This window comes from Mesocricetus auratus, unplaced genomic scaffold (genome assembly GCF_017639785.1).
Source record: "Mesocricetus auratus isolate SY011 unplaced genomic scaffold, BCM_Maur_2.0 Super-Scaffold_100009, whole genome shotgun sequence".
Taxonomy (NCBI): domain Eukaryota; kingdom Metazoa; phylum Chordata; class Mammalia; order Rodentia; family Cricetidae; genus Mesocricetus; species Mesocricetus auratus.
In genome coordinates this window covers 81511365-81532800 of record NW_024429193.1, presented here as the reverse complement: position 1 = coordinate 81532800, position 21436 = coordinate 81511365, and the positions used below count along the sequence as shown (strand labels likewise).

The 21436-nt window shown below is 41.6% G+C and overlaps 1 protein-coding gene and 1 pseudogene across 1 annotated transcript; one reads left to right on the top strand and one right to left on the bottom strand.

Moving 5' to 3' along the window:
• The first annotated feature begins 8165 nt into the window (after positions 1 to 8165).
• Positions 8166 to 10484, top strand: LOC101824092 (tRNA N(3)-methylcytidine methyltransferase METTL6). Its single transcript, XM_040751515.1, is given in 4 exon segments — positions 8166 to 8276; positions 8686 to 9144; positions 9146 to 9845; positions 9847 to 10484. Coding segments are annotated over 3 exon segments (1218 nt in total). The 5' UTR covers positions 8166 to 8276; positions 8686 to 8773; the 3' UTR covers positions 9994 to 10484.
• A 4772-nt stretch (positions 10485 to 15256) lies between these two features.
• Positions 15257 to 20474, bottom strand: LOC101836037 (annotated as a pseudogene).
• Positions 20475 to 21436: the final 962 nt, after the last annotated feature.

Below are 21436 nucleotides of genomic sequence, written 5' to 3'. Positions count from 1 at the left end.
TATTTTCTGCTTTTTCTGTTACTGAGCTTCAGTTTTACTTCAATAATATGTTTTGTATGACTCCGATTATTTTAAAATTTTATTATATTCTTGCCTCAAATTTATTTTGTGTTAATGAAGTTAAAAGAATTGTTGCTTTGATGTTTTCAGTTAGGGAGTTCTGTAACATCCTTTGGATGCTGCTAGTGCTGTCTTCTATATCCTTTTTTATTATAAGAATAATATTGAAGTATCAAACATTTGTTATTTGACATATGTGCTTATCCTTTAAATGTTTAACTTGTTGCTTCAAATAGTTTGCAGTGCTATTTTGTGATTCATACTTGTGATCCTGTAATAAATGTGAGTGTAATACAGAGGTTTTAGTTATTAGCTACAGCTCTTTCTTCTACAAAAAAACAATATCTGTATCTTTTCTCTTTTTGACTGCCATGAATAATAATTATGTGACGAATTGTCTCTGAGAATAGAATACAAGTTTCTCCTGATATCAGAGGGTCCTGCTCCAACTATGGAGGGGATGGCATGCTCTGTCTCGCTCTCTCTCTCTCTCTCTCTCCTTATCTCCCCCTCTTCCTTGCTTCTATTAAAAAAGTTATGCCCTTCTGTTCCTCTCACGAGTTCACACAGTTGTCCACATGTGAACTATCAAGCCTCAAACCTTACCCTGTGCTGTTTGCCACCCACACCCTTTGTCTTATCTTTCATGATAAAGGACTAAGAACTTTTCCTCAGTCTGTCAGATCCTTGGGCTAATTAATTGAACCTAAGTAGGAGGTTGTGGAATTCTTGACTTAGAGCCAAGGCAACAGAACTAAATCCACATGGGGCTAATGACAGGCATCTGAAGTGAAGGGGAACAATCTTCTATCAGGAGTTCATCTGTGTACACCGAATATCAGGATGCAATTGGATGACAGAACCGACCCTTTTGTCTGATACTGCAGAAAAGGAGTGGTTTCTTGCTGCTGGGGAGAAAGCTAGGTGTTCTAAGGTTACCAATGTTTTCTGAGTTGATGGTTATTACATATCAATACATTTTCCACAATCCAGTACTTAGAATGGTTGAGTCTTCTTGATAGAATGGCATGTTAATTATTACATAATGTCTCCTTTCTTTCTGTCAAATTGTGTTGTTTTAAGACTTCTTTATCTGTAATGAATGTAGCCATCCCTGGGTTTTGTTTTTTTAAAAAATTCCCATAAACTCTTTACTCATCCTTGTACTTTGGACTTAATCTAAACTGCTGATTGTTACATGAGGTTGTATATGGACTCATAGTTTTTAATCCAATCGAAAATATTGTTTGAGTTACTATTAATGCAATAGTTCATATTCCGTAATTGTGTTCCTTTTAAAATTCTCTTTGTTTTGTTTTTCTGTGAGTTACCTATAGCATTCTTAGAATTCCTTTGGGAGTTTTGTATAATATTTTCCTAGTTCTTGCTTGGCTTCTTTGAGTGTTACATTACAAATTATATATAATATCTCAATATACATGATTCATCAGTTCAAGGACTTACAAAGAGCTTACATTTTTAATTGTTTTGTGCTCCCTTATTTACAGTATTATTTTTGTCTTTTTAAAATTAGTTCTTTGAGAATATCATACAATGTGGTGTTTTGTTTTGCTTTGTGAGACAGGATTTCTTTTTTTTTCTGTTCCACTATGTTCATAGCAGCATTATTTGTTTTTTAAGCATTTTTTTTTATTTTAAATAGCTTGTTTTACATGTCAATCCCAGTTCCCTCTCCCTCTCCTCCTTCTGCACTAGCCCCACCATCTCCCCCATCCTCCCACCCTATTGCCAATTCCTTCCACATAGGGGATATCTAGAGTCTATCATTTAATTCAGGGTAGGGTCCAGGCACTTCCCTAAGAGTCCAGGCAGAGAGAGCAATCCTCTTTGTGTTATGGACACACGATGTCTGTTAGTATTCGACGGATAAACACTGATCCACTGCTCAGGACTCCATAGGTAGCCCAGGCCTCCTCATTGACTCTCACATTCAGGGGGTATGGATTGGTCCCATGCTGGCCTCCCAGCTGTCGGTCTGGGGTCCAAGAGCTCCCCCCTGTTCGGATCAGCTGTCTCTGCTGGTTTTGCCAGCCCATTCTTTGCCAATTTGCTCTTTGCTCCTCTCTCTCTGTCGCTGGGTGCATTATCCACCTTCCAGAGGTCTGTGGTTGACTTATGAGTGACTACACTGCTGAAGGAAAGTGACTCTCCCTCTCCCAGCAGCTATTATCAAACTTTCCTTGACTAGGGGTGGGACTTCATGCCTAACTACTGTCTCCGTGGTAACATTTGGTTTGGCTTGAGCTTGCACAGGTCTTGTGCATGCTACCATAACTGCTTTTATTTCACATGGGCAGTTTCTCTGTTTTCTCTCTAGAGATTTAGTTTCCATTATTGTTCACACTTGGCCATTTCTCTTTAGTCTATCTTCTAATTTCCTCTTCAGTCTCTGATCACCTATCCTCTGGAAATTTTATTTCTGTTATTTTGTCATTACATCATAAGCTTTCTGTTTTCTGGTTTTGTTTTGTGTGTAGAATCTTTAAAGTTTCGGGTAAAAAGGTTTTTTTCTGTTGTCTGTTTTTTCTTTCAAGGTTTGTGTGTGCTTGTGGAAGCATTTTTTTAAATGGTAACTTTGTCAGAAAATTATGTTTGTCAAAATATTAACCTGTCTCTGCTGTTTCATTACTGACCACTACTGATCTAGATTTTACATTAAGCCTCAAAATCTTTCTGGTCTTTGGATGTGAATTAGTTGGTATTTGTCACCTGAATATTTTTATATCATATTATATCTTACATAGTATCAAATCCATTTTAATTGGACTTTTGTGATCATGCTTGATTCTTCAAAGAAGAATGGTAAGTGTTCTCATTGCAACAAGGTATTGATAGATGTTCAACATATCTAGTAGTTCTCCATTTTAGCACAGATTGACATTGAATTTATGGCCACTCTTTCAACCTCCTAAGTGCGGGGATCATACCTAGGAAGCAAAAGATACCTAACAATGTAATTTTCAAATTTTGTTAGGTGATTCTATATAGAAGAGTAAATTAAAATCATATTCTATTGAATAAATGAAATTAATTCAGCAAGTAACAATGGAATTTATCAAAAGTTCAACATTACCTGAGAAAAAATGGAGATATATAGTTTATTCATTGTACATTGTCATTAAAACACCAGCTCAAAATAATGAATAATCCATTTGAACTGCTCAAAAATGTCCAATAAACATCACTATTTTATTTTATTTTATTAGAAACAATCTTATTTTATATATCAATGCCAGTTCCCTCTCCCTCCAATCCTTCCATGACCCCCACAAACCCCTATTCTATCCCTGCTCTTCTCCATAGAAAGGGTGAGGCCTTCCATGAGGGATCATTAAAGTCTATCACATCATTTGGGGCAGGGCCTAGGCCGTCCACGGTGTCTTTAGGCTGAGAGAGTATCCCTCTATGGGGAATGGGCTCCCAATGCCTTTTTCTACTACCCAAGGGCCCATAGACTGCCCAGGTCTCCTAACTGATACCTATCACTGTATTTTTACCTATTGAAATTTTATTATCAACAAGTAAGCCATTGCTAATACATTGAGTACTGGAGAACAAAGGATTCAAAACTCAAGTCAGCTAAAAGGACAAATTCCACAGATAATTTTCACGTGATAGAAAAGATGCCTCAACTTCAGTAAGGTACGATCCATGTGTATCATTTCATTTAACTTCGTTACTCTATAGAATTTGAACTTAGATAATCTAAGTTTTCTCTATTTCCTCCCTTGTAAAATGACGTAATTTGAACAACTCTATCTCAACTATCCTCTTCACTTTTAAAGCTTTATGATTTTATCATCCAAGACTATATATTACAACTTAGTTATTTGCGTAAAATTCCAAGGGTCACAATCTATCAGTTACAGAATGTTCTACAGTGCTGTATCAGAGTCCTTACATCACTGCAGCACCTTCACTTTACAGCTCTAGAAAGACAAAACACTCACAATTCACATGCACAGTTGCCTCTTGGACCTAACTCCAAACAGCTTCCCTTCCATAAAACAAACTCACAATCCTTCCTGCAACTGTCATCTTCCCAGCATTCCTTTGCCCACAATTAGGGACTATAAAATTCCTTCTTCAAATTATTCACAATCAGAACTCTAAATTTCCAAATCAATAATCTCTGTACCATCAAATTTGTTGAGTATATTAGTTTGCAATGCAATTTCTCAACTCTTCATTCTCTTATAAATTTCTGTTATTATGTTGTATTTCCACTTCTATCCCTCCTTAAAACAGAAATCTCAAAGGTCAGAAGCTCAATGACTATAGAATTAGTGAAATTAAAATAAATGTACTAAGAGCCTGTCATGGAGGGCTTCACCCACCCTGGAGAATGGAGTGGGGACTAGCGGGGGCTGGGGTGGGCAGCGGAGGAGGGGAGGAAGAGGGAGCTGTGATTGACACATGAAGCAAGCTTGTTGTTAATTTAAATAAAAAGTAAGTGTATTAATATTTCCTTGGCTAAGTACAAAATTTTATTGTCAGTAACATAATACTAACCATTGGAAAAGGATTAGGATACATTGCTGTTCTCTGTAAACTGTAATTAAAATAGCAGTTGCTATAATTTGATCCTATCAAAGGATATCTGAGACAGGAGGTCAATGCAAATAATATATTTACTTACATACAAGCTGGGGGGACAGAAAGTGTGGTAGGCTTCCAGAGGGGGGGGAAAGAACTAGAGATTATTTTTTCTTTGCTTAAATATCCCACTTGTCTAATCTTCATATCTCTGCCCATTTTGGGTGGATAGCTTTGTGGGCTCACCCCTACTGACATCTACCATAAATGATGCATCTTAACATCATATGTCTCCTGGCATTTCTACTTCTATTAAATAAAATACAAAATAATTATATAAGAGGAACAGACTAGGCAGTGGTGATGCACACCTTTAATCCTAGCACTCAGGAGGCAGATCTTTGTGATTTCTAGGCTAGTGCGATCTACAGAAAGAGTGAGATCCAGGAAATGCTCCAAAGCTGCAAAGAGAAAGCCTGTCTGAAAAAAAAGAGAGAGAACAAACAGCAAAGAAAAACTAAGAGGAAGAGGCTTTGGATAAAGTCTTAAGGGACTGGTATTAGAGAAGCCCACCAAGAGCGATGAGATTGAATAAAAGAAAACAAATACAATATACTTAGTAGTGTTTTGAGATATAGGCTTTGGGGCAGATTCAGATTCAGAAATAAAGATAATCACCGTTAACTTACTCTACTTGGGACATATGTCGAATGGTGATATGTAACATGAAAAATAAAAGACTCAGAGACTGATATTTGGGTTCAAGTTTCAAGCTGAATATCAGGAAAGCAAAGCAACTGGACCCTAGTCCTTACCTCTACCTCAACTGAAAGGGCTGATCCTGGATGGCCCCACCAAACGTCAATCTCTAACTTCTCCTCAGTGTGGCTGGAGAATCCTGAGACTTCAACTTCTTCCTACTTTCAAAGTGGCTGGAGAATAAATGTCTTATATTGACTACTGAAGACCATGCTCCTGTATTTATAACCCTCTAGTTCTGGGATTAAAAGTATGTGATCCCAGGTTCAGAGATATCTATGTGTGAGCTGTTTCTCTTTAGGACTGGATGAGTCTTGTGTAAATCTGGGTGGTCTTGGACTCATAGAGATTCATCTACCTCTAATTCTGAGCCCTAGGAGTAAAGGTGTGTACCACCACGTCTTGGCTTCTGGCTGCTGGGATTAAAGTCTGGGTCACCACCTCCTCATCTCTATAGCTTGAGGCTGACTTTGTTCTCTGAATCCTCAGGCAAGCTTTAATAAATCATAAATAATATATCACCAGAGAGATGTGATTGGGTAAGGACGTGTAAAAACAAGGGACTTAAGAGTACAGAGTACACATGAGCAGATCTGAGGGTTGTGAGAGCAGGACCCCCCCCCCAACTTCCCCTCAACTGCCATGTGCTGGCATAGGTGAGCAAAACTGTCCTTCCTTCCCTCTCCACTTGCTACCTGCTACAGATGAAATAATTAGTCACTGGGGCTGTGTCAGTGGTGGAACTGGCCCTCTCCTGGGCAGTACACTAGAGCTGACCCTTTGGTGGGGATGCAGGTGAGCAAGTGCTGTGGGCATGAGAGCAGGAGAACTGCTCCTGCACCATCTCTCTTATACCCTGAGATGGTAGGGTAAGGGAAGTATATCCTTCTCCTCCAACCCCTTGCCACCTGAGACAAATGGGAGAGCAAACCCTGGGGACATGAGAATGGAATAGTTGGGTCTATCCCTTACCAAGTGTAGCAATCAAGAGAGCAGGTCCTGCACTCCCCCTGGGCAAAACAGGAGAGGAGGCCCTGGTGGTGTGAGTGCAGGTGAGCTTGCCTCAAGGGTGTGAGCACAGGAGAACTAGTTGGCTCCTTGTTGTCTGCTACACTGGGTGAACTAGCTGGGCAAGCACTAGAGAGCTCATCTGGGGACGGATGATAAGGTAAATTTGGAAGTCTAACTAACACAGCTACCACCTGTTGTTTTGCTGCAGCTGTAGGCAATGAAACACTAACCACAAAGCTCAACAAAACCCACATGGAGATTATTGGGGAAAGGGAACAAAGGGTGCAGTAGGTTTTAGCCAACTGGGAACAGAGATTGAAGGGGAAGGGGGAAGAAGAAGGTGTGGTCAGGTGGGAGGAGCGTGCTTAAAAGGGAAAACTTGCACATGTGTACAGAGTCCTTAGGCAGCCATGTAACACATGATGTAGCCATGCAACACAGGGTCTTTTGAGCTATCTAAGTATCTGCCTGAATGCTGGTGTGAGTACCTGCCCTTCATCAAAGGGCAGGGTCAGCATAATGCCAGGATATCAACAATTCCACCTCTTATTATTAAAAAGGTGGGAGATGCCAGGCGGTGGTGGTCCACGCCTTTAATCCCAGCACTCGGGAGGCAGAGGCAGGTGGATCTCTGTGAGTTCGAGACCAGTCTGGTGTACCGAGCGAGTTCCATGACAGCCTCCAAAACAATACAGAGAAACCCTGTCTCGAAAAAAACCAAAAAAAAAAAAGGTGGGAGATTAAACAGGGGTTGTCAGGTAGGGCAGCAATAAGGGGGCCCCAAATCATCAAGACCACTTCCAGCTGACCTAGAGGGAGTTGACCATCTTTGGGTGTGAAAAGGCTGGGGTACTGCCACATCCTAGGGTAGCTGGTTGTTTCATTACAGTCCAGACTGTGTGGAACTCTTTGACACCTCTTGGACCTGGCAAGATGTTTGTAGAGCAGAGGACAAGGTTACGTTTAGAAAAAAATTATTTTTCTTAGGTCCTGATTCTTGAGGGGAGGAGGATTGTAAGATGAGGGAGGGGTTCCTCAGATGGTCCCAAGATGAAGGAAGGGAGTCCCAAGACCAGAGTAAGGTTGAATGATATTTGGAGTGAATCTGACTTGTTTGGGTGGGTCCAATTAGGCTCCCTGGAACTTAACAAGCATTCTTTGAGTTTGTTAAAAATATGTTTTGAACACATTAGCATTTCTGGTTTTTAGGATGCAAGTTATGAAGGTCAAAGATGATAATGTAAGATGTATAAACGCAAGTTATGAAAGCCTGAGGATGGAAATGTCTAGCAAGGTGTATGGGTGCAAGTAAGGAATGTCTAAGGATAGTATCAAGTTATGAAGTTCTGAGGATAAAAAGTATTAAGTGATGACAAATAAGTGAGTGATTTGAGCATTCAAAAGAATGAAATGTTCCAGATTTCTATCTCTCTCTCACTTCTCTCTCCCTCCCTCCTTCTCTCCCTCCCTGCCTCTCTCCCTCCCCCACTCACTCTCTCATTTTGTATTGTTCATAGTCTTCACATTAATCATTAAAATTCTGATAAGCTATTAATCCAACTCTAACAGGCTACTAAACAACATACTATACCACTATAGGATCATAACTAACAGGTCAAGATAAAGGTGCTTTTCATTGTGCTAAAGATATGTCAGTTTTAATAGTGTTAATTATAAATGGAGTTCTTAATTGGTCTAGATAATAAAAGGCTGGAGTCATATATATATATATATATATATATATATATATATATATATATATAGCGAAATGCTGAGAGATCAGAGAGAAGCAGCAAGCCACAGCACACCTTACCTCCTTAGCATCTTCACAGAATAAGAGAAGAGAGTGATTTTCTGTTTGTCCCTGTTTATATACCGTCACTGCCCAGGTACATCACTTCCTGCCTGTCTTTACAGATCTCTATGCTTAGCTAGTGGCAAACTCCATTCTCTGACCCTCAAAAAGGCTTTATTTGTGCAAGAAAGATATCACCACAGTTAATGCTTTCAACTAAATCATTTCTGAAATGAGTATACTGCCATTTCTGTTTCAGTACAGCTTCCTAAGGATTCTGTACACATGTGCAAGCCTTCCCTTTAAGTGAGAGCCTCCCACTTGTTCGTCCCTTCTTCCACCTTGCTCTGCCTTCCCCCTTTTTCCTTTCCCCTTTCTTTTTCCATTCCCCTCCCCTTTCCATCTCTGTCCCCAGATGGCCAACCCCTCGCTTTGCTCCATTTCCCCATGAAACACCAAGTGAGTTTTGGTGAGTTTTGTGGTTCATGTTTCATTGCCCACAGCTGCAGCAAAGAACAACACCACTACCCACGCCCAGAATGAGGACTATGAGGTAGCCAACATCCATTTCACCTAGAACTCTCAAAGTTTATGAAGGAGCCAAACCTACAGACCCAAAGCTACAGGATCTCCATGACACAAGGCAACAATAGTTATCCAAGAGAAATCCTAATAAGAGCTTCCTATCAAAGGTATAGTAGAAGCCAGAGGCATCAAACCAGACTAATGACTCATTGGATGAACACTGACAAGAACATATGTATGGGAGCCAGAGGCGGGTCCCCGCGGGAGGAAGCGTGCGGACCATCGTGGGCACCATCGTCTGCTGCTGCTGCTGCTGAAGCTGGGAAGACACCTGGGGAAAATGCACCGGGAAAAATCCGGTGCCTGCAGGATCGGCACTGGTGCTTCAGGTAGTCAAAGAAGACCAGGGAGTCTTCAGCAGAGCTGAAGCAGCTGCCATGGCGTCCTTGCAAGGAAGGGACTGCAAGCGAGGATGCTTAGCTCTGAGGAAGAGGAGAGACTGCACAGAGACCAAGCCTTGGTGTCTGATTTTAAACAGCAAAAACTGGAAAAAGAGGCTCAAAAGAACTGGGACCATTTTTACAAAAGAAACAGTACCAATTTCTTCAAGGACAGACACTGGACCACCAGAGAGTTTGAGGAGCTAAGATCGTGTAGGGAGTATGTAGGTCAAAAATTGACTTTGTTGGAAGCTGGATGTGTGGTTGGGAACTGTTTATTCCCACTTTTAGAAGAGGATTTGAATATCTTTGCCTACGCCTGTGATTTTTCTCCGAGGGCAGTTGACTATGTTAAACAAAATCCTTTATATAATACGGAGAGATGCAAAGTATTCCAGTGTGACCTCACTAGAGATGACCTCCTTGACCATATCCCACCAGAGTCTGTGGACGCCGTCACACTGATCTTTGTGCTCTCGGCTGATCACCCTGAGAAGATGCACCTCGTCTTACAAAATGTGTACAAGGTATTAAAGCCAGGCAGAAGTGTCTTGTTCCGTGACTATGGGCTGCACGATCATGCCATGCTTAGATTTAAAGCTGGGAGCAAACTTGGAGAAAAATTTTATGTCAGACAAGATGGAACCAGATCCTATTTTTTCACTGATGAATTCCTGGCGAAGCTCTTTGTGGATGCGGGGCTATGAAGAAGTGTCAAACGAATATGTGTTTCGAGAAACAGTGAACAAAAAAGAAGGCCTTTGTGTGCCACGAGTTTTCCTTCAGGGCAAGTTCCGGAAGCCTCCAAAGGACTTAGACCCTACCATTGACTCTGCTTCACTTTGAAGAAAGGAGTGTTAAACTACTTCATATATTTTTATATCCTGAATTTTTAAAATTACATTTGTAAGTTTTGTATTAAGAAGTGAGGGGACTGCTCAGCAGGTAAAGTGTTAGCTGTGCAAGCCTGACCACTCAAGTGTGACCCCAGGGGTCTGTGTCTAGGAAAAAAGACGGGGTGCTGGAGAGATGGCTCAGGGGTTCAGAGTGTTGGCTGCTCTTGCAGGAGACCTGGGTCCATTGCCAGCACCCACATGGCAGCTCACAGCCATCTGTAACTCTAGTCCCAAGGGATCAGTGGGCATGGCATACCCTTTCTGGCCTTTTCAGGTGGTACATAGACATACATGCAGGCAAAACACCCAAATTAAAAAAGAAAACATCCAGGTTTGGCAATTTGAATCTGTAATCCCAGTACTCCTACCTCAACAAAAGCAGAGATAAGAATCATCTGGAAGCTCCAGGACCAGCCAGCCTGGAGTACACAGTGTGGCAGAGAAAAAAAACAAAAAACAAAACGAGACCTGGCCTCAGAAAGGTAGAGGGTGAGAACCAATGCCTAAGAATTGTTCTCTGACTGCTACATGTGCATAAATGAGTGAATTAACAGTGAGTGTATTTGCACACAGAAAAACAAGATTGTAGGTCAGTCCTGAAAGTCAAGTTTTGTGGTTTAGCTGCATTGTTCAAATCTCAGTCTCCACAAAGGAAAGCAGGGAACCAAGCGTGTAGATACAAAAATTAGATTGCAAATCAAGCATTTGATAATAAATAAATCAAGACAATTCTTTGATCCTACCATTTATTAAAGACAAAAGCAAATTTGCACACTAAAAAAAGAACATATGTATGGACTAAAGGGTATACTGTGTGATTCACGAGGCTGTGCTATAGCTTCTATGATTTTTGTTTATGTGTTTTTTGTTTTACTTTTTGTGTTGGGGGGAGATTGCAAGGGCAGAAGTGAGGGGAGAGGAAAATGAGTGGGATCAGGATTCATGATAGGAAATCCACAAAGAATCAATAAAAAGTTAAAATTTTAAAAATTGCAGATAATATCATCAGTGTGAAAAGAGATAGCATCTTCCATATTAAGTAGTATGCAAAAATCTTAAAAACAGTCACACTAAATAATGACACTTAGAGATAATTTTTCCCCTGCTGAAGACTGGGAGGAAGGACTATAAGAGCCAGAATCAACTAACCTTGGCTCATAGGGACTGAACTGACAACTAGACAGGGAACCTGCCTGGGACCTCCACATACAAATGACAGTTGTATAGCTTGGTCTTCTTGTAGGACTCATAATGTTGGGATCAGGGGACATTTCTGACTCTTTTGCTGGCTTTTGGGACCCTATTCCTCCTATGCACTGTTTTGCCCAGCCTTAATACAAGGTGTGGTTCTTAGCCTCACTGCAAGTCAATACGTTTTACTAATATCTATGAGAGGGCTGTCCTTTTCGGAATAGTAACAGAGGAGGAGGAGACTGTGGGAGGTCAGGTGGAGTTACTGGGGGGAGCAGGGACAGGAGAGAGGCAAAAGTGCATTCTTGATGTAAAATTTTAAAAATGGATGAATAAGAATGTTTCCTAAATGTGAGTTTAGAAACTTGGCTAAAGAAACAGAATATCCTCTGGGAAGTGGTTCCTTGGACCTTTAATACCAGTAATAAAGAGGCAGAGTCAGGCTGATATCTCTGAGTTCAAGGCCAGTCTGGTTTACACAGAAATTTATAAGACAGCCAGTACTACACAGAAAAGCTATTTCTGGAAAAGCAAAGAAAACAAACAAACCTAACAGAAGTAGAAACAAACCAAATAGAAGCAGAATAACTTAAATGTTACTCTGAATATTATAAGGTTACTGTAATTTTTTGTAGCAAAATGAAGACAAGAGAAACAAGAGACCTGACATAAAATTTAAGTAAGACCTCACTGTTGAACCCGTGCAAATTCATTATCCGAATTTAAAAAACATAATTTCTTCAAATCTGCCTAAAGAGTAGGCTTGATTCACTTACTTCTGTACCAACTACATTCATAATTTTTTATTCTGATTTTGAAATTTTCCAAAGCTCAATTGACATAATATTAGGAAACTTCTGCTAAAGTCCCAATATTATACACACTAAAGTAAACTTTTCCATTATATTTTTAATTTAAATTAGAAACATACTTGCTTTACATGTCAATCCCAACTCCCTCTCCCTAACATCCTCTCTTGCCCCTCCACAGCACCACTGCCCCCCCCACCCAATCCACACAGCATTCTCTAGGGAGGGTGAGGCCTTCCTTGGGGGGAATCTCTAAAGTCTGTCATTTCATCCAGGGCAGGACCTAGGCCTTTCCCAATGTGTCCAGGCTGAGAGAGCATTCCTCCAAGTGGAATGGGCTCCCAAAGTTCACTTGTACACCATGGTAAACACTGATCTACTACCCATGGCCAGAGAGATTGCCAAGGCCTCGTCACTGATATTATGTTCAGTGAGTCTGGATCAGTCCCTCGCTGGTCTCTCAGCTGTCAGTCTGGAGTCCAAGAGCTCCCCCTTGTCAGGTCAGTTGTCTTTGTGGGTTTCACCAGCACGGTCTTGATGCCTTTGCTCATTGCTCCTCCCTCTCTGTCACTGGGTTCCAGGAGTTCAGTTCAGTGTTTAGTTGTGAGTATCTGCCTCTGCTTCGATCAGTCACTGGACGAAGGTTCTAGGATGGTATATAAGGTAGTCATCAATCTCATTATCAGGGAGGGGCTATGAAGGTAGCCTCTCCACGATTGATTAGTTTGCCAGTTTGTGTCATCCTTGTAGATCTCTGGAAATCTCACTAGTCAGCTATCTCCTCAAACCTTGTAGGCAAGTTCAATGCTCTGGTAGCTCTGCTCTTACTGTACTTGTGGATAGAGAAATAGGCAAGGATGCTGGGGTGCTTTGGATCCCGGTGGGATGAATGGAAGCCCGTGTGGTAGACCCCAGGCACAGGAGTGTGGCCTGGAAACAGGCCCTGGTAGATTTAGTCTCAAGAGTGGAGCAGGGTCTAGGATGCTGGGGTGCATTGGCACCTGCTGCTGGGGTGAAAGCCACAGAGGCAGACCCCAAGCACAGGCAGGAAGCCCAGAAATGGGCCCCAGCTTACCTAGTCCCATGTGTGGAGCAGGAGACTAGGATGGTGGGGTGCATTGGCTCCCACTACCAGAGTGGAAGCTGCAGTGGCAGACCCCAAGCACCTGTAAGATAGTTTTATCAAATAACCTACAGCAAAAATTCAATAATAATCATCCAATTCATGCTGAATATCCAGTTGAATGGTTTTATGTTGGGGACTGCTAGAACCTTGAACAAAATGGAGTCTGTCAACCGTTTCTTGGCCTTCTGCCTACGTGACTGCGAGCACACATGCCCTTGAGACAAAGGAAAAGGCTAACCATAAAAGTTATGGTTAAATTTACACAGGGCAGCCCACCCGCCTAGCCAGAGGGAAGTACCCTTACAGAGTAATTATCTTTGTTAACAAAAGATTAAAGTGTTCCGTTGAATACTTCCTACCCCTCCTTAATTCCTGCACCACCTGACTTACGCTGACAAGCATTTGTGGAATGCAACTAATGACTGATGGAAAACTACAGCTTTGTCTTTACCGTATTTGGTGTATATTTGAATTGAGACTTGATTGACATGCTTGTACCACCCCCCTGAGGTCCTTCCTCTATAAGTTCCAGCACGCCCCAAAAAATAAAGGCTCTTGATCAGCGAACGTTGTCTTGAGCCTGCTTCCATTAACCTCTTGAAGTTCACTTTCCAGATCGGATCTGCTCGTGAAGGCCCACCAAATTAGTAGCGACCCTCATCACCTCACCCCCGCGGGTCGGGGGTCCCTTCCCGGGGGGTGGCAGTTTTATTTTCCTTGTAATAGATATTTTATTAGTGCTTTAAGAATTTCATTCTCAGCTTTTCTTAACTCATCCCAGATCCACCACAACATTCTGACCAACCCAACCTAACGTTCTTTCCCTTATCTTTAAATAAATTACTCCAGAGCTCCTATTTGTACTTCCCATGGAAGTATGTGTATGCATATATCACAGAAGTTCAGATGAGTCAGCAGTGATATAATCCTTAAAGAAAATAGTCTCTTTTTCCCTAGGAACCAACAACTGTCTATAGATACTGTGGGAATTCATTTTGCCAATAGACTTGGGCACATGGTCTCTTGTATACAGACAAGACATCTTACAAGTTGGGGGCTGGAGGTGGACTGTCACTCTCTCTCCTAGGAAGCAGAGTAGAAGCATCTCCCCTGGGCAAAAAGGCAGGACACAGCTGCTGGATCCAAGGGGGCTTCCACCTTGTCCTTTTTTGGTGAGTCTGTATTTCCCATTGAATACATGTGATGAAGAATTTTGTAAATTCTCCCATCAAGCTACTCAAATCGAGGTCAGGTTTATGCACTGCCTTTTAATCAACATTAGACAGTAGACTTGGGTGATTGTGACCTTGTTTTATACAGGTACCCTCAAATTTGGGGAGTTTCTGAATGCAGCAAATGTCTCATTTGTGGTTGAGCACTCCACTGTCACTTGGTTCTCTATGTTGACCAACTGTGAGTTTTTGCATTAGCCACCATACACTGCCCAAATTCTTTCAGATGAAGTATTAGAAGTGCAATAATTTAGAAATGAATATAAAGTTAGGGGACAGTTTGATATTATGCTAATATATTTAAACCTGAGTCATGTGAGTTCTTGGCCAGATTTGCAGTGCTATGCATATGATAATTTCTCCTGTGTAATGTGCCTTAAATCCAGTTTTAAAATATTCCATTCCCCCATCACATCCATGCCCCTATTGCTATGTAATTCATTGTTGGAGTTCACAGTTTTGACAATTGCATAAACCAGTTGATGACTACACTGGCCTCCTTCACAGCAACTTCCAGTAATATGATAGCTAGCCAATGGGAAGAGAGTTTCATGGTCAGTGTCAACTTGAATTCTTCTTCTTTTTTTTTCTTTTTGCTATGCTACATGGCAGGCGCTTCCGAATGAAGGGAGTGTGAACTTGGACACCACCAAACAGGTTCACAACTGCAGCTGGCTTCAAGACAACTAGACTGACAAAGGCTGCTCAGAATGAGTAAGGACGAGGTAAGGCTGATACAAGTGGCATCATCAGACCTACAGAAAGGTCTACAGTGGGTCCAGTGTGATCTGGGTGGCTCCACCCTAGTCAGTCACTTGCATTGCTCTACTATAGGAGTTGGGATGGTGGGTACTACTAAAAAGTCCTGAACGTGAGGAATTCTTTCATCTTCTTGGGGATTGGCAGTGCTAGGACATGGTACATGGTCAGGAAACTCTGAAGGGCTTTTCTGCATAAATGCTTCAGTGATGACAGGGCACGGGGGTAGGGGAGGCGGGCGTTGTCCAGAACTGAACATGGCCATCTCTCGTCCCTTTAGCAATAACTCCATCATATGTGAAGAATGTGCAGCAAAACCATTGATCATAGGACCAAAGGCAACTGGCGCCTTCATTTCCAGAGCCCAGATACTGAGGAGCCTGTCATCTGCCACTGTAGCCATGTAGGAGCCTTCAAGGGAGAAGCAGGGATCTCATGCGGATGTCACTGTCATCCATGGGAGGATCCAGCTGGGTGTGATGAAGGGACCTCAGCCTCTCGCCGGTGGAGGGGTCCCACATAACCGCGCTGGTATCTTAAGAAGGTGTGATAAGCAAGGCAGAATCGGGAGACAAGTAATAGGAGACAACACTGCTCTCTAGCTTCTGGCTTAGCATGTAAAAGCACATGCTCCACAGGAAGACCAACTTCTCACCAGCCGCAGAGCATAGCATGCAGCAGTCTGGGGACATGGAGCAGCAGTAACCCATTGCAGGTGGCTGGATAACAACTGGATCTGCTTACCATGTTTATTTAGGTCCCAGATTCGAAGGGTCTTATCCCAGGATGCGGGGACCAAAATGAAACTTCCACTGGGTTTGTAAAGCTCAGGTCTCTTACAACATCTTGGTGGCCAGAAAGACTCAGAAGCGGAAGCCCTGTCTGCATCTCCCAAATCATTTTTTTTTTGCGGGGTGGTTTTGAGACAGGGTTTCTCTGTATTGTTTTGGAGGCTGTCCTAGAACTCACTCTGTAGACCAGGCTGGCCTCAAACTCATAGAGATCCACCTGCCTCTGCCTCCTGAGTGCTGAGATTAAAGGCGAGCTTCACCATCGCCCAGCACCTCCCAAATCTTGATCTGTCCATCGTTGAGGCCCGTGGCACAGGATCCGGCAAGAGACATCTGGCACCTGGGGATGGTGGTGCCCAAAATTTCCTGCTGAGTAGGGTGGGACACAGGCTGAAGGCCAACCCCCACACAATCTCACCACAGTCCGGTATCTTCTCCTTCAGGCTGCCTCGTCCTTTTGAATCATTTTTGCTGCTCGGGCTTTTGGCTTCGAATCCTTTAGGAAGAACTGCTCTGCTAATGACCAGGAGACCAGCTTGGCCATGCAGTGTCCTTGAGACCAGGTGAACAAGGCACCATCTGCGGAGAAAGCCACACTTCTGGTCTCACAGCTTGAGACCTGGAAGTGCTGTCTGCACTTGGTGGGAGAGAGTTGCAGTTCAAATTATCTCCTGCCTCTACGAGGACGTGAGGACTGTGCCAGCCAATGTCAGGGACCTTAGCCCCCAGGGCCGAGGGGCTTCATTTCCCCAACTCGATTTCTTAATGTTCTGTGATCAATGTGTGCGGTATCTTCAGCAATAGGTTATTACATGAAGTTCTGATGAACAACCAAGAGGAAAGCCAATGGGCTTTATTGGGGGGCATCCTTCAAACCTACATCTTCTGCAAGAGCAGTCAGTGCTCTTCACCACTGAACCGTTGTTCCAGCCCCATCTGTTGTTTTCTTGATACTAGCCATTCTGACTTGTGAGGTTTTGATGAAATCTCAAAATAGTCCTGACCCCCTCCCGCCGGTGGAGAATGGTGCCTGCCACTCCCAAATAATCACAGAGAGTCTTAATATTAATTATGAATGTTTAGACTTGTTAACAACCATCTCTTACAATTTAAATTAACCCATATTTTTATCTGTGTTCTACCACATGGCTTGTTATCTTATTTCAATATGACATCCCCTCCTCTGCATCTTGCTCAAAACTTCTCAGGCTCCACCCTTCTTTTTCCCAGCATCCTCTTGGTCTGGCTTTCCAGACCAATGTCTTTTTGCCAAGCTATGGGAAGTCAGCTTTTTATTAACTAATGAGAGTAATACATAATTACAGTGTACAAAAATTGTTCCCTGCATACTTTCTAAAAACATCTATTTTGTTATTTCTATTTCTTTTTGTGAAAACTCACTGTTTCATTGCTATTTTAAACTGGAATTTTTGTTTTATTGTTAAATGTTTGTTTTCTCAAATGTTATAGCCACTAATCGTCTGTCAGATGTGTAGCTGACAATATCTTTCCTATTCTGAAAGTTGCCCCTTATATGGATCTAGTGTCCTCTGTGGTAAGAGGCTTGTTAATGTCACCAAGTCTCAGTTGTTGGTGGTTGGTCTTATTACACAGACTACCAGAATCCTATTCAGGAAGTCTTTACTTGAGCTTATATCCTATTTTTCTTCTGCCATAAATTTCTGAACTTCCTATATAACACTCAGATCCCTGATGTGTTTGAAATCACTTTCTGTGCAGCTTGGCAGAGAAGCATCAAGTTTCACTCTTATGCAAATAGGTAGGCAGCTTTCACATCATGTTATATATGTTATCATTTCTTTGATGTATAGTTCTTTGCCTCTGTCAAAATCACATGGCTGTAGACATGTGGACTTCTATCTGAGGTTCAGGTACTGATTTGTGTCAGCTATGGACTCCTACCATCTATATCTTTTGTTCGATGAGTTGTGGTGGTTTCTGCATGCTTCACCAAGATTCAGATTTGGTACCTACACTGGTTCCCAAACTACCATAAAATTGCCAAGCACTATTCAACTTCATGTACTACAATGAGAAAAAAATCTGGTTAAATCTGGTCCCAACACTGGCTCCACAGTTTCTCTGAAGCTGCTGCAACCCGTGGAACTCAATAATTTTTGTCTCAGTTCAGGCATGCTCTGCACCCTGAGTCTGAAGACAATAGGTTCTTTGAAAAGTCTATGCACCTGTGGATCTAAACCTATTTTCCATAAAGACAGATAGATAGACAGGCAGACAATATATATTCTGTATGTGAGTGCATGCCACATCTGTTAGGTGCCAGCAGAAATCCGAAAAAGTTATTTAAGCAGCTGGATCCCTAGATGGTTATCAACTAACTGTGGAGGTCTGGTAAGGTCTTCTGTGTCTTCTGAAAAATCAAAGAATACTCTTAGCTAATAAACCATCCCTCCCTCCACTTAACAAATGGTTTTAATTATCTTTAAAATAATATCATATAGATATATTAAATAAAATAAGTATACTGTAAATAGAGCATGCTTTAATTCATGGTATGTAAATACACCATTACATAAAGATAATTAAGTGTTTGAGATGTATAATGGTTAGACTTAATGACTTATAGAAATACAAAACATGAAATTCGGAGAGATGGAGACATGCTAAAGAGGAGTAGGAAAGCTGGGGGGAAGGATATTGGTGGGATGTGATCAAGATATTGTTGGGGAATGTTAAGGTGTGATTTTTTTTATTATTCTGCATTTACTTAGCTCTGTGAAACTGTGTTACTGTTCCTATCTAAAACACCCGGTGGTCCTGATTAAAAGCAGAACAGCCAGTATCAAAACAGAAGCAAGGATAGGCGGGGCTGGCTGGCAGAGAGTATAAATAGAAGGAGAAAACAAAGAAGGAGGATCCAGAGACCAAGGAGAGGAGGATGTTAGGGGCCAGCCACTCAGTCACCCACCATTTTAGTTACACAGTAATCCACAAAGCAAAAATAAGATGTACAGAAGTAAGAGAACAGGGAAAGCCCAGAGGCAAAAAGTAGATGGGATAATTTAAGAAAAGCTGGCTAGAAACAAGCCAAGCTAAGGCCAGGCATTCATAAGTAGTGATAAGCCTCACTGGGATTTATTTAGGAGGTGGGTGGAGGCACACCAAGAGTCAAAAGAGACAAAAAGACAAAAGAGCAAAATCAGCCACTATAAGATATAAAGACTGAGAAAGACTTTGAGCTTCCAAATGCTTGAGCACACACATAAAAATGTACCCTCACATCCATAAACCAAGACAAGTGCAAATATTTATACACAGATGTATAACACATACATGCATGTTCACAAAAGCTCAAACTATATTTAAATATAATTGTTGGCTTCAACGGACGCTGTAACGATACGCGACACACAATTACTGAAAGTAACGCTAAGTATTTTATGTAGAAAATTACTCACAAGTTACCAAACCCAGAGAAGCCCAGCAGATCTCAGCTAGCGACTGGACCGGAAGCCGAACTCCAGGAAAAGAGAGCGAGACTTCCTGTGCGCTGTCTTTTATGCCTTCCCCCCGTAACGCCCCTAGCCATGCCCAAAAGTGGGCCTGGCTAGTGACGTAGTTCCGCCTACGTACGTATACGTCTTTACGTCCAGCCGTATACGTCTTTAGTCCTGCCTAAAGTGGGTGTGGTTAGCGGTGTGGTAAACCGCCCTTTTATTACCTCATCTGTATGCGCCTCTAGTAAGTCACATGTTTAATGGCGGCATAGACTTAGTAAGTCACATGTTTAATGGCGGCATAGACTTCCTCCTACATATAATAATTTAATTTTAGCAGTAAAATTACTAGTTAATTGAGCACTTTATAAAATTTTTATTGAAAATAGATCTTTTCCTCACTTAATAGCCTGATTAGAGTTTCCCTCCCTCTAATCTTCCTAGTTCTTTTCCAACTCCCCCCTCCATCTGAATTCACTCTCCTTCTGTAGCTCATCACAGAGTAGGCTTCTAAGAGATTATAGCCAAGCATAATAAATAAAATTAATTTATCACATTGAAATTAGATAAAATAGAAAAGTAGAAGGAAAAGGGCACCAGAATCAGAAACTACTAGCTTCTACACTCAGGATTCCCACAAAACACTAAACTTCCTTTGATATTATTATGACATACATACAATTCATAAATATATAAATAGATATGCTAAGACTTCTTAGCATTGCTAGGTGTGTTTGATTTCAGGGCTGACCACTTTGTTTGGAGTAACCAATTAGGGGATCATCCATGGAAGAAGCTATTTCTGCCTCTCTCAGCTGTTATTAGTGCCTTTAGTTATTTGTCTATGGGAGGGATCCCACTGAGATTTTCCCCTTCTGCATTAGCATTTGTGTTGATATTATCATTTTTCAGGAATTGTTTAGGCACAATATCTAGCATGGCACGATATCTCCAAAGGCACAGTACTGACACTCATACCTTGGCAGCAACAAATAGCAGTCTAATTGGACCAAAGTCCCAGACAATAGGAGAGGAGTCATGCATGATACTAGAAACTAGCCAACCACATTGGACTATTGAGATCATGGGTCTTAGAAAAGAACCTACAGCCATCATTTTATTAGATCAGCATAATTCTACATTCTAAAGCTTTCTTTTATACCAATGGATAAATGTAGCATTTTCAGGGGCAAGAGAAACTTTCCTTTACAGTAAACATGAAATATTACAGAAAATCACAGCAGATCCTAATGCAAATCAACTGATCAGGCAGAGCCCAGCTCCAGTGAACACATAGACAGGAGGGCTTTTATTAGCTATTTTACAATGGAAGCAATTGGAAGAGCTCACCTGCAGGAAGTCACCATACAGAGTTTTGTCTTAGAGTCCAAGGACAAAGCCTTCCAGTGTGAAGATATCAAACATTCAATAGAAACTTATGGAATGCTAAATGAACCAAACCTCACTGATGGGGCCTGTAAACTGATCCGATCATCAATCAGAGACCTGTGTATACAGAACACACCTGAGTTTGCTTGGTTTGTATCATTTATAGATATTGAGTAGACATGGAGGAATACCTGCCTGATGCCTGTACAGTCTATCCCAGATACAAGACACAAAAATAAGTTTAGAATCAATTTTAGTTCCGAGAATGTCCACACTCTTCCTTTCCCTACATCAGTAAGTGTGTATAGAGGACAGTATTCTAAGGGATTCTGAGTAACCCAAGTACTATGGAGAACCTATACTAAAGTGGGTCAGGATCAGGCTTCAGTCTATATTTCTGCTGCCTTTAGTGCATATCAAGGATTCAGATACGATCCAGTCAAGAACCAGTCTATTATTGCAAAGACATAGGTTGCTCCTCACAAACTAATATGGCAATGGTCCTATTACTGTAGAAAACACTTCCATATCTCATTAAACATGAAGTCTAGCTGGTACCTATATAGAGCCTTCATGTGCTGATTACTCTTTATGATACTGGGAGGCACTCTGCATGC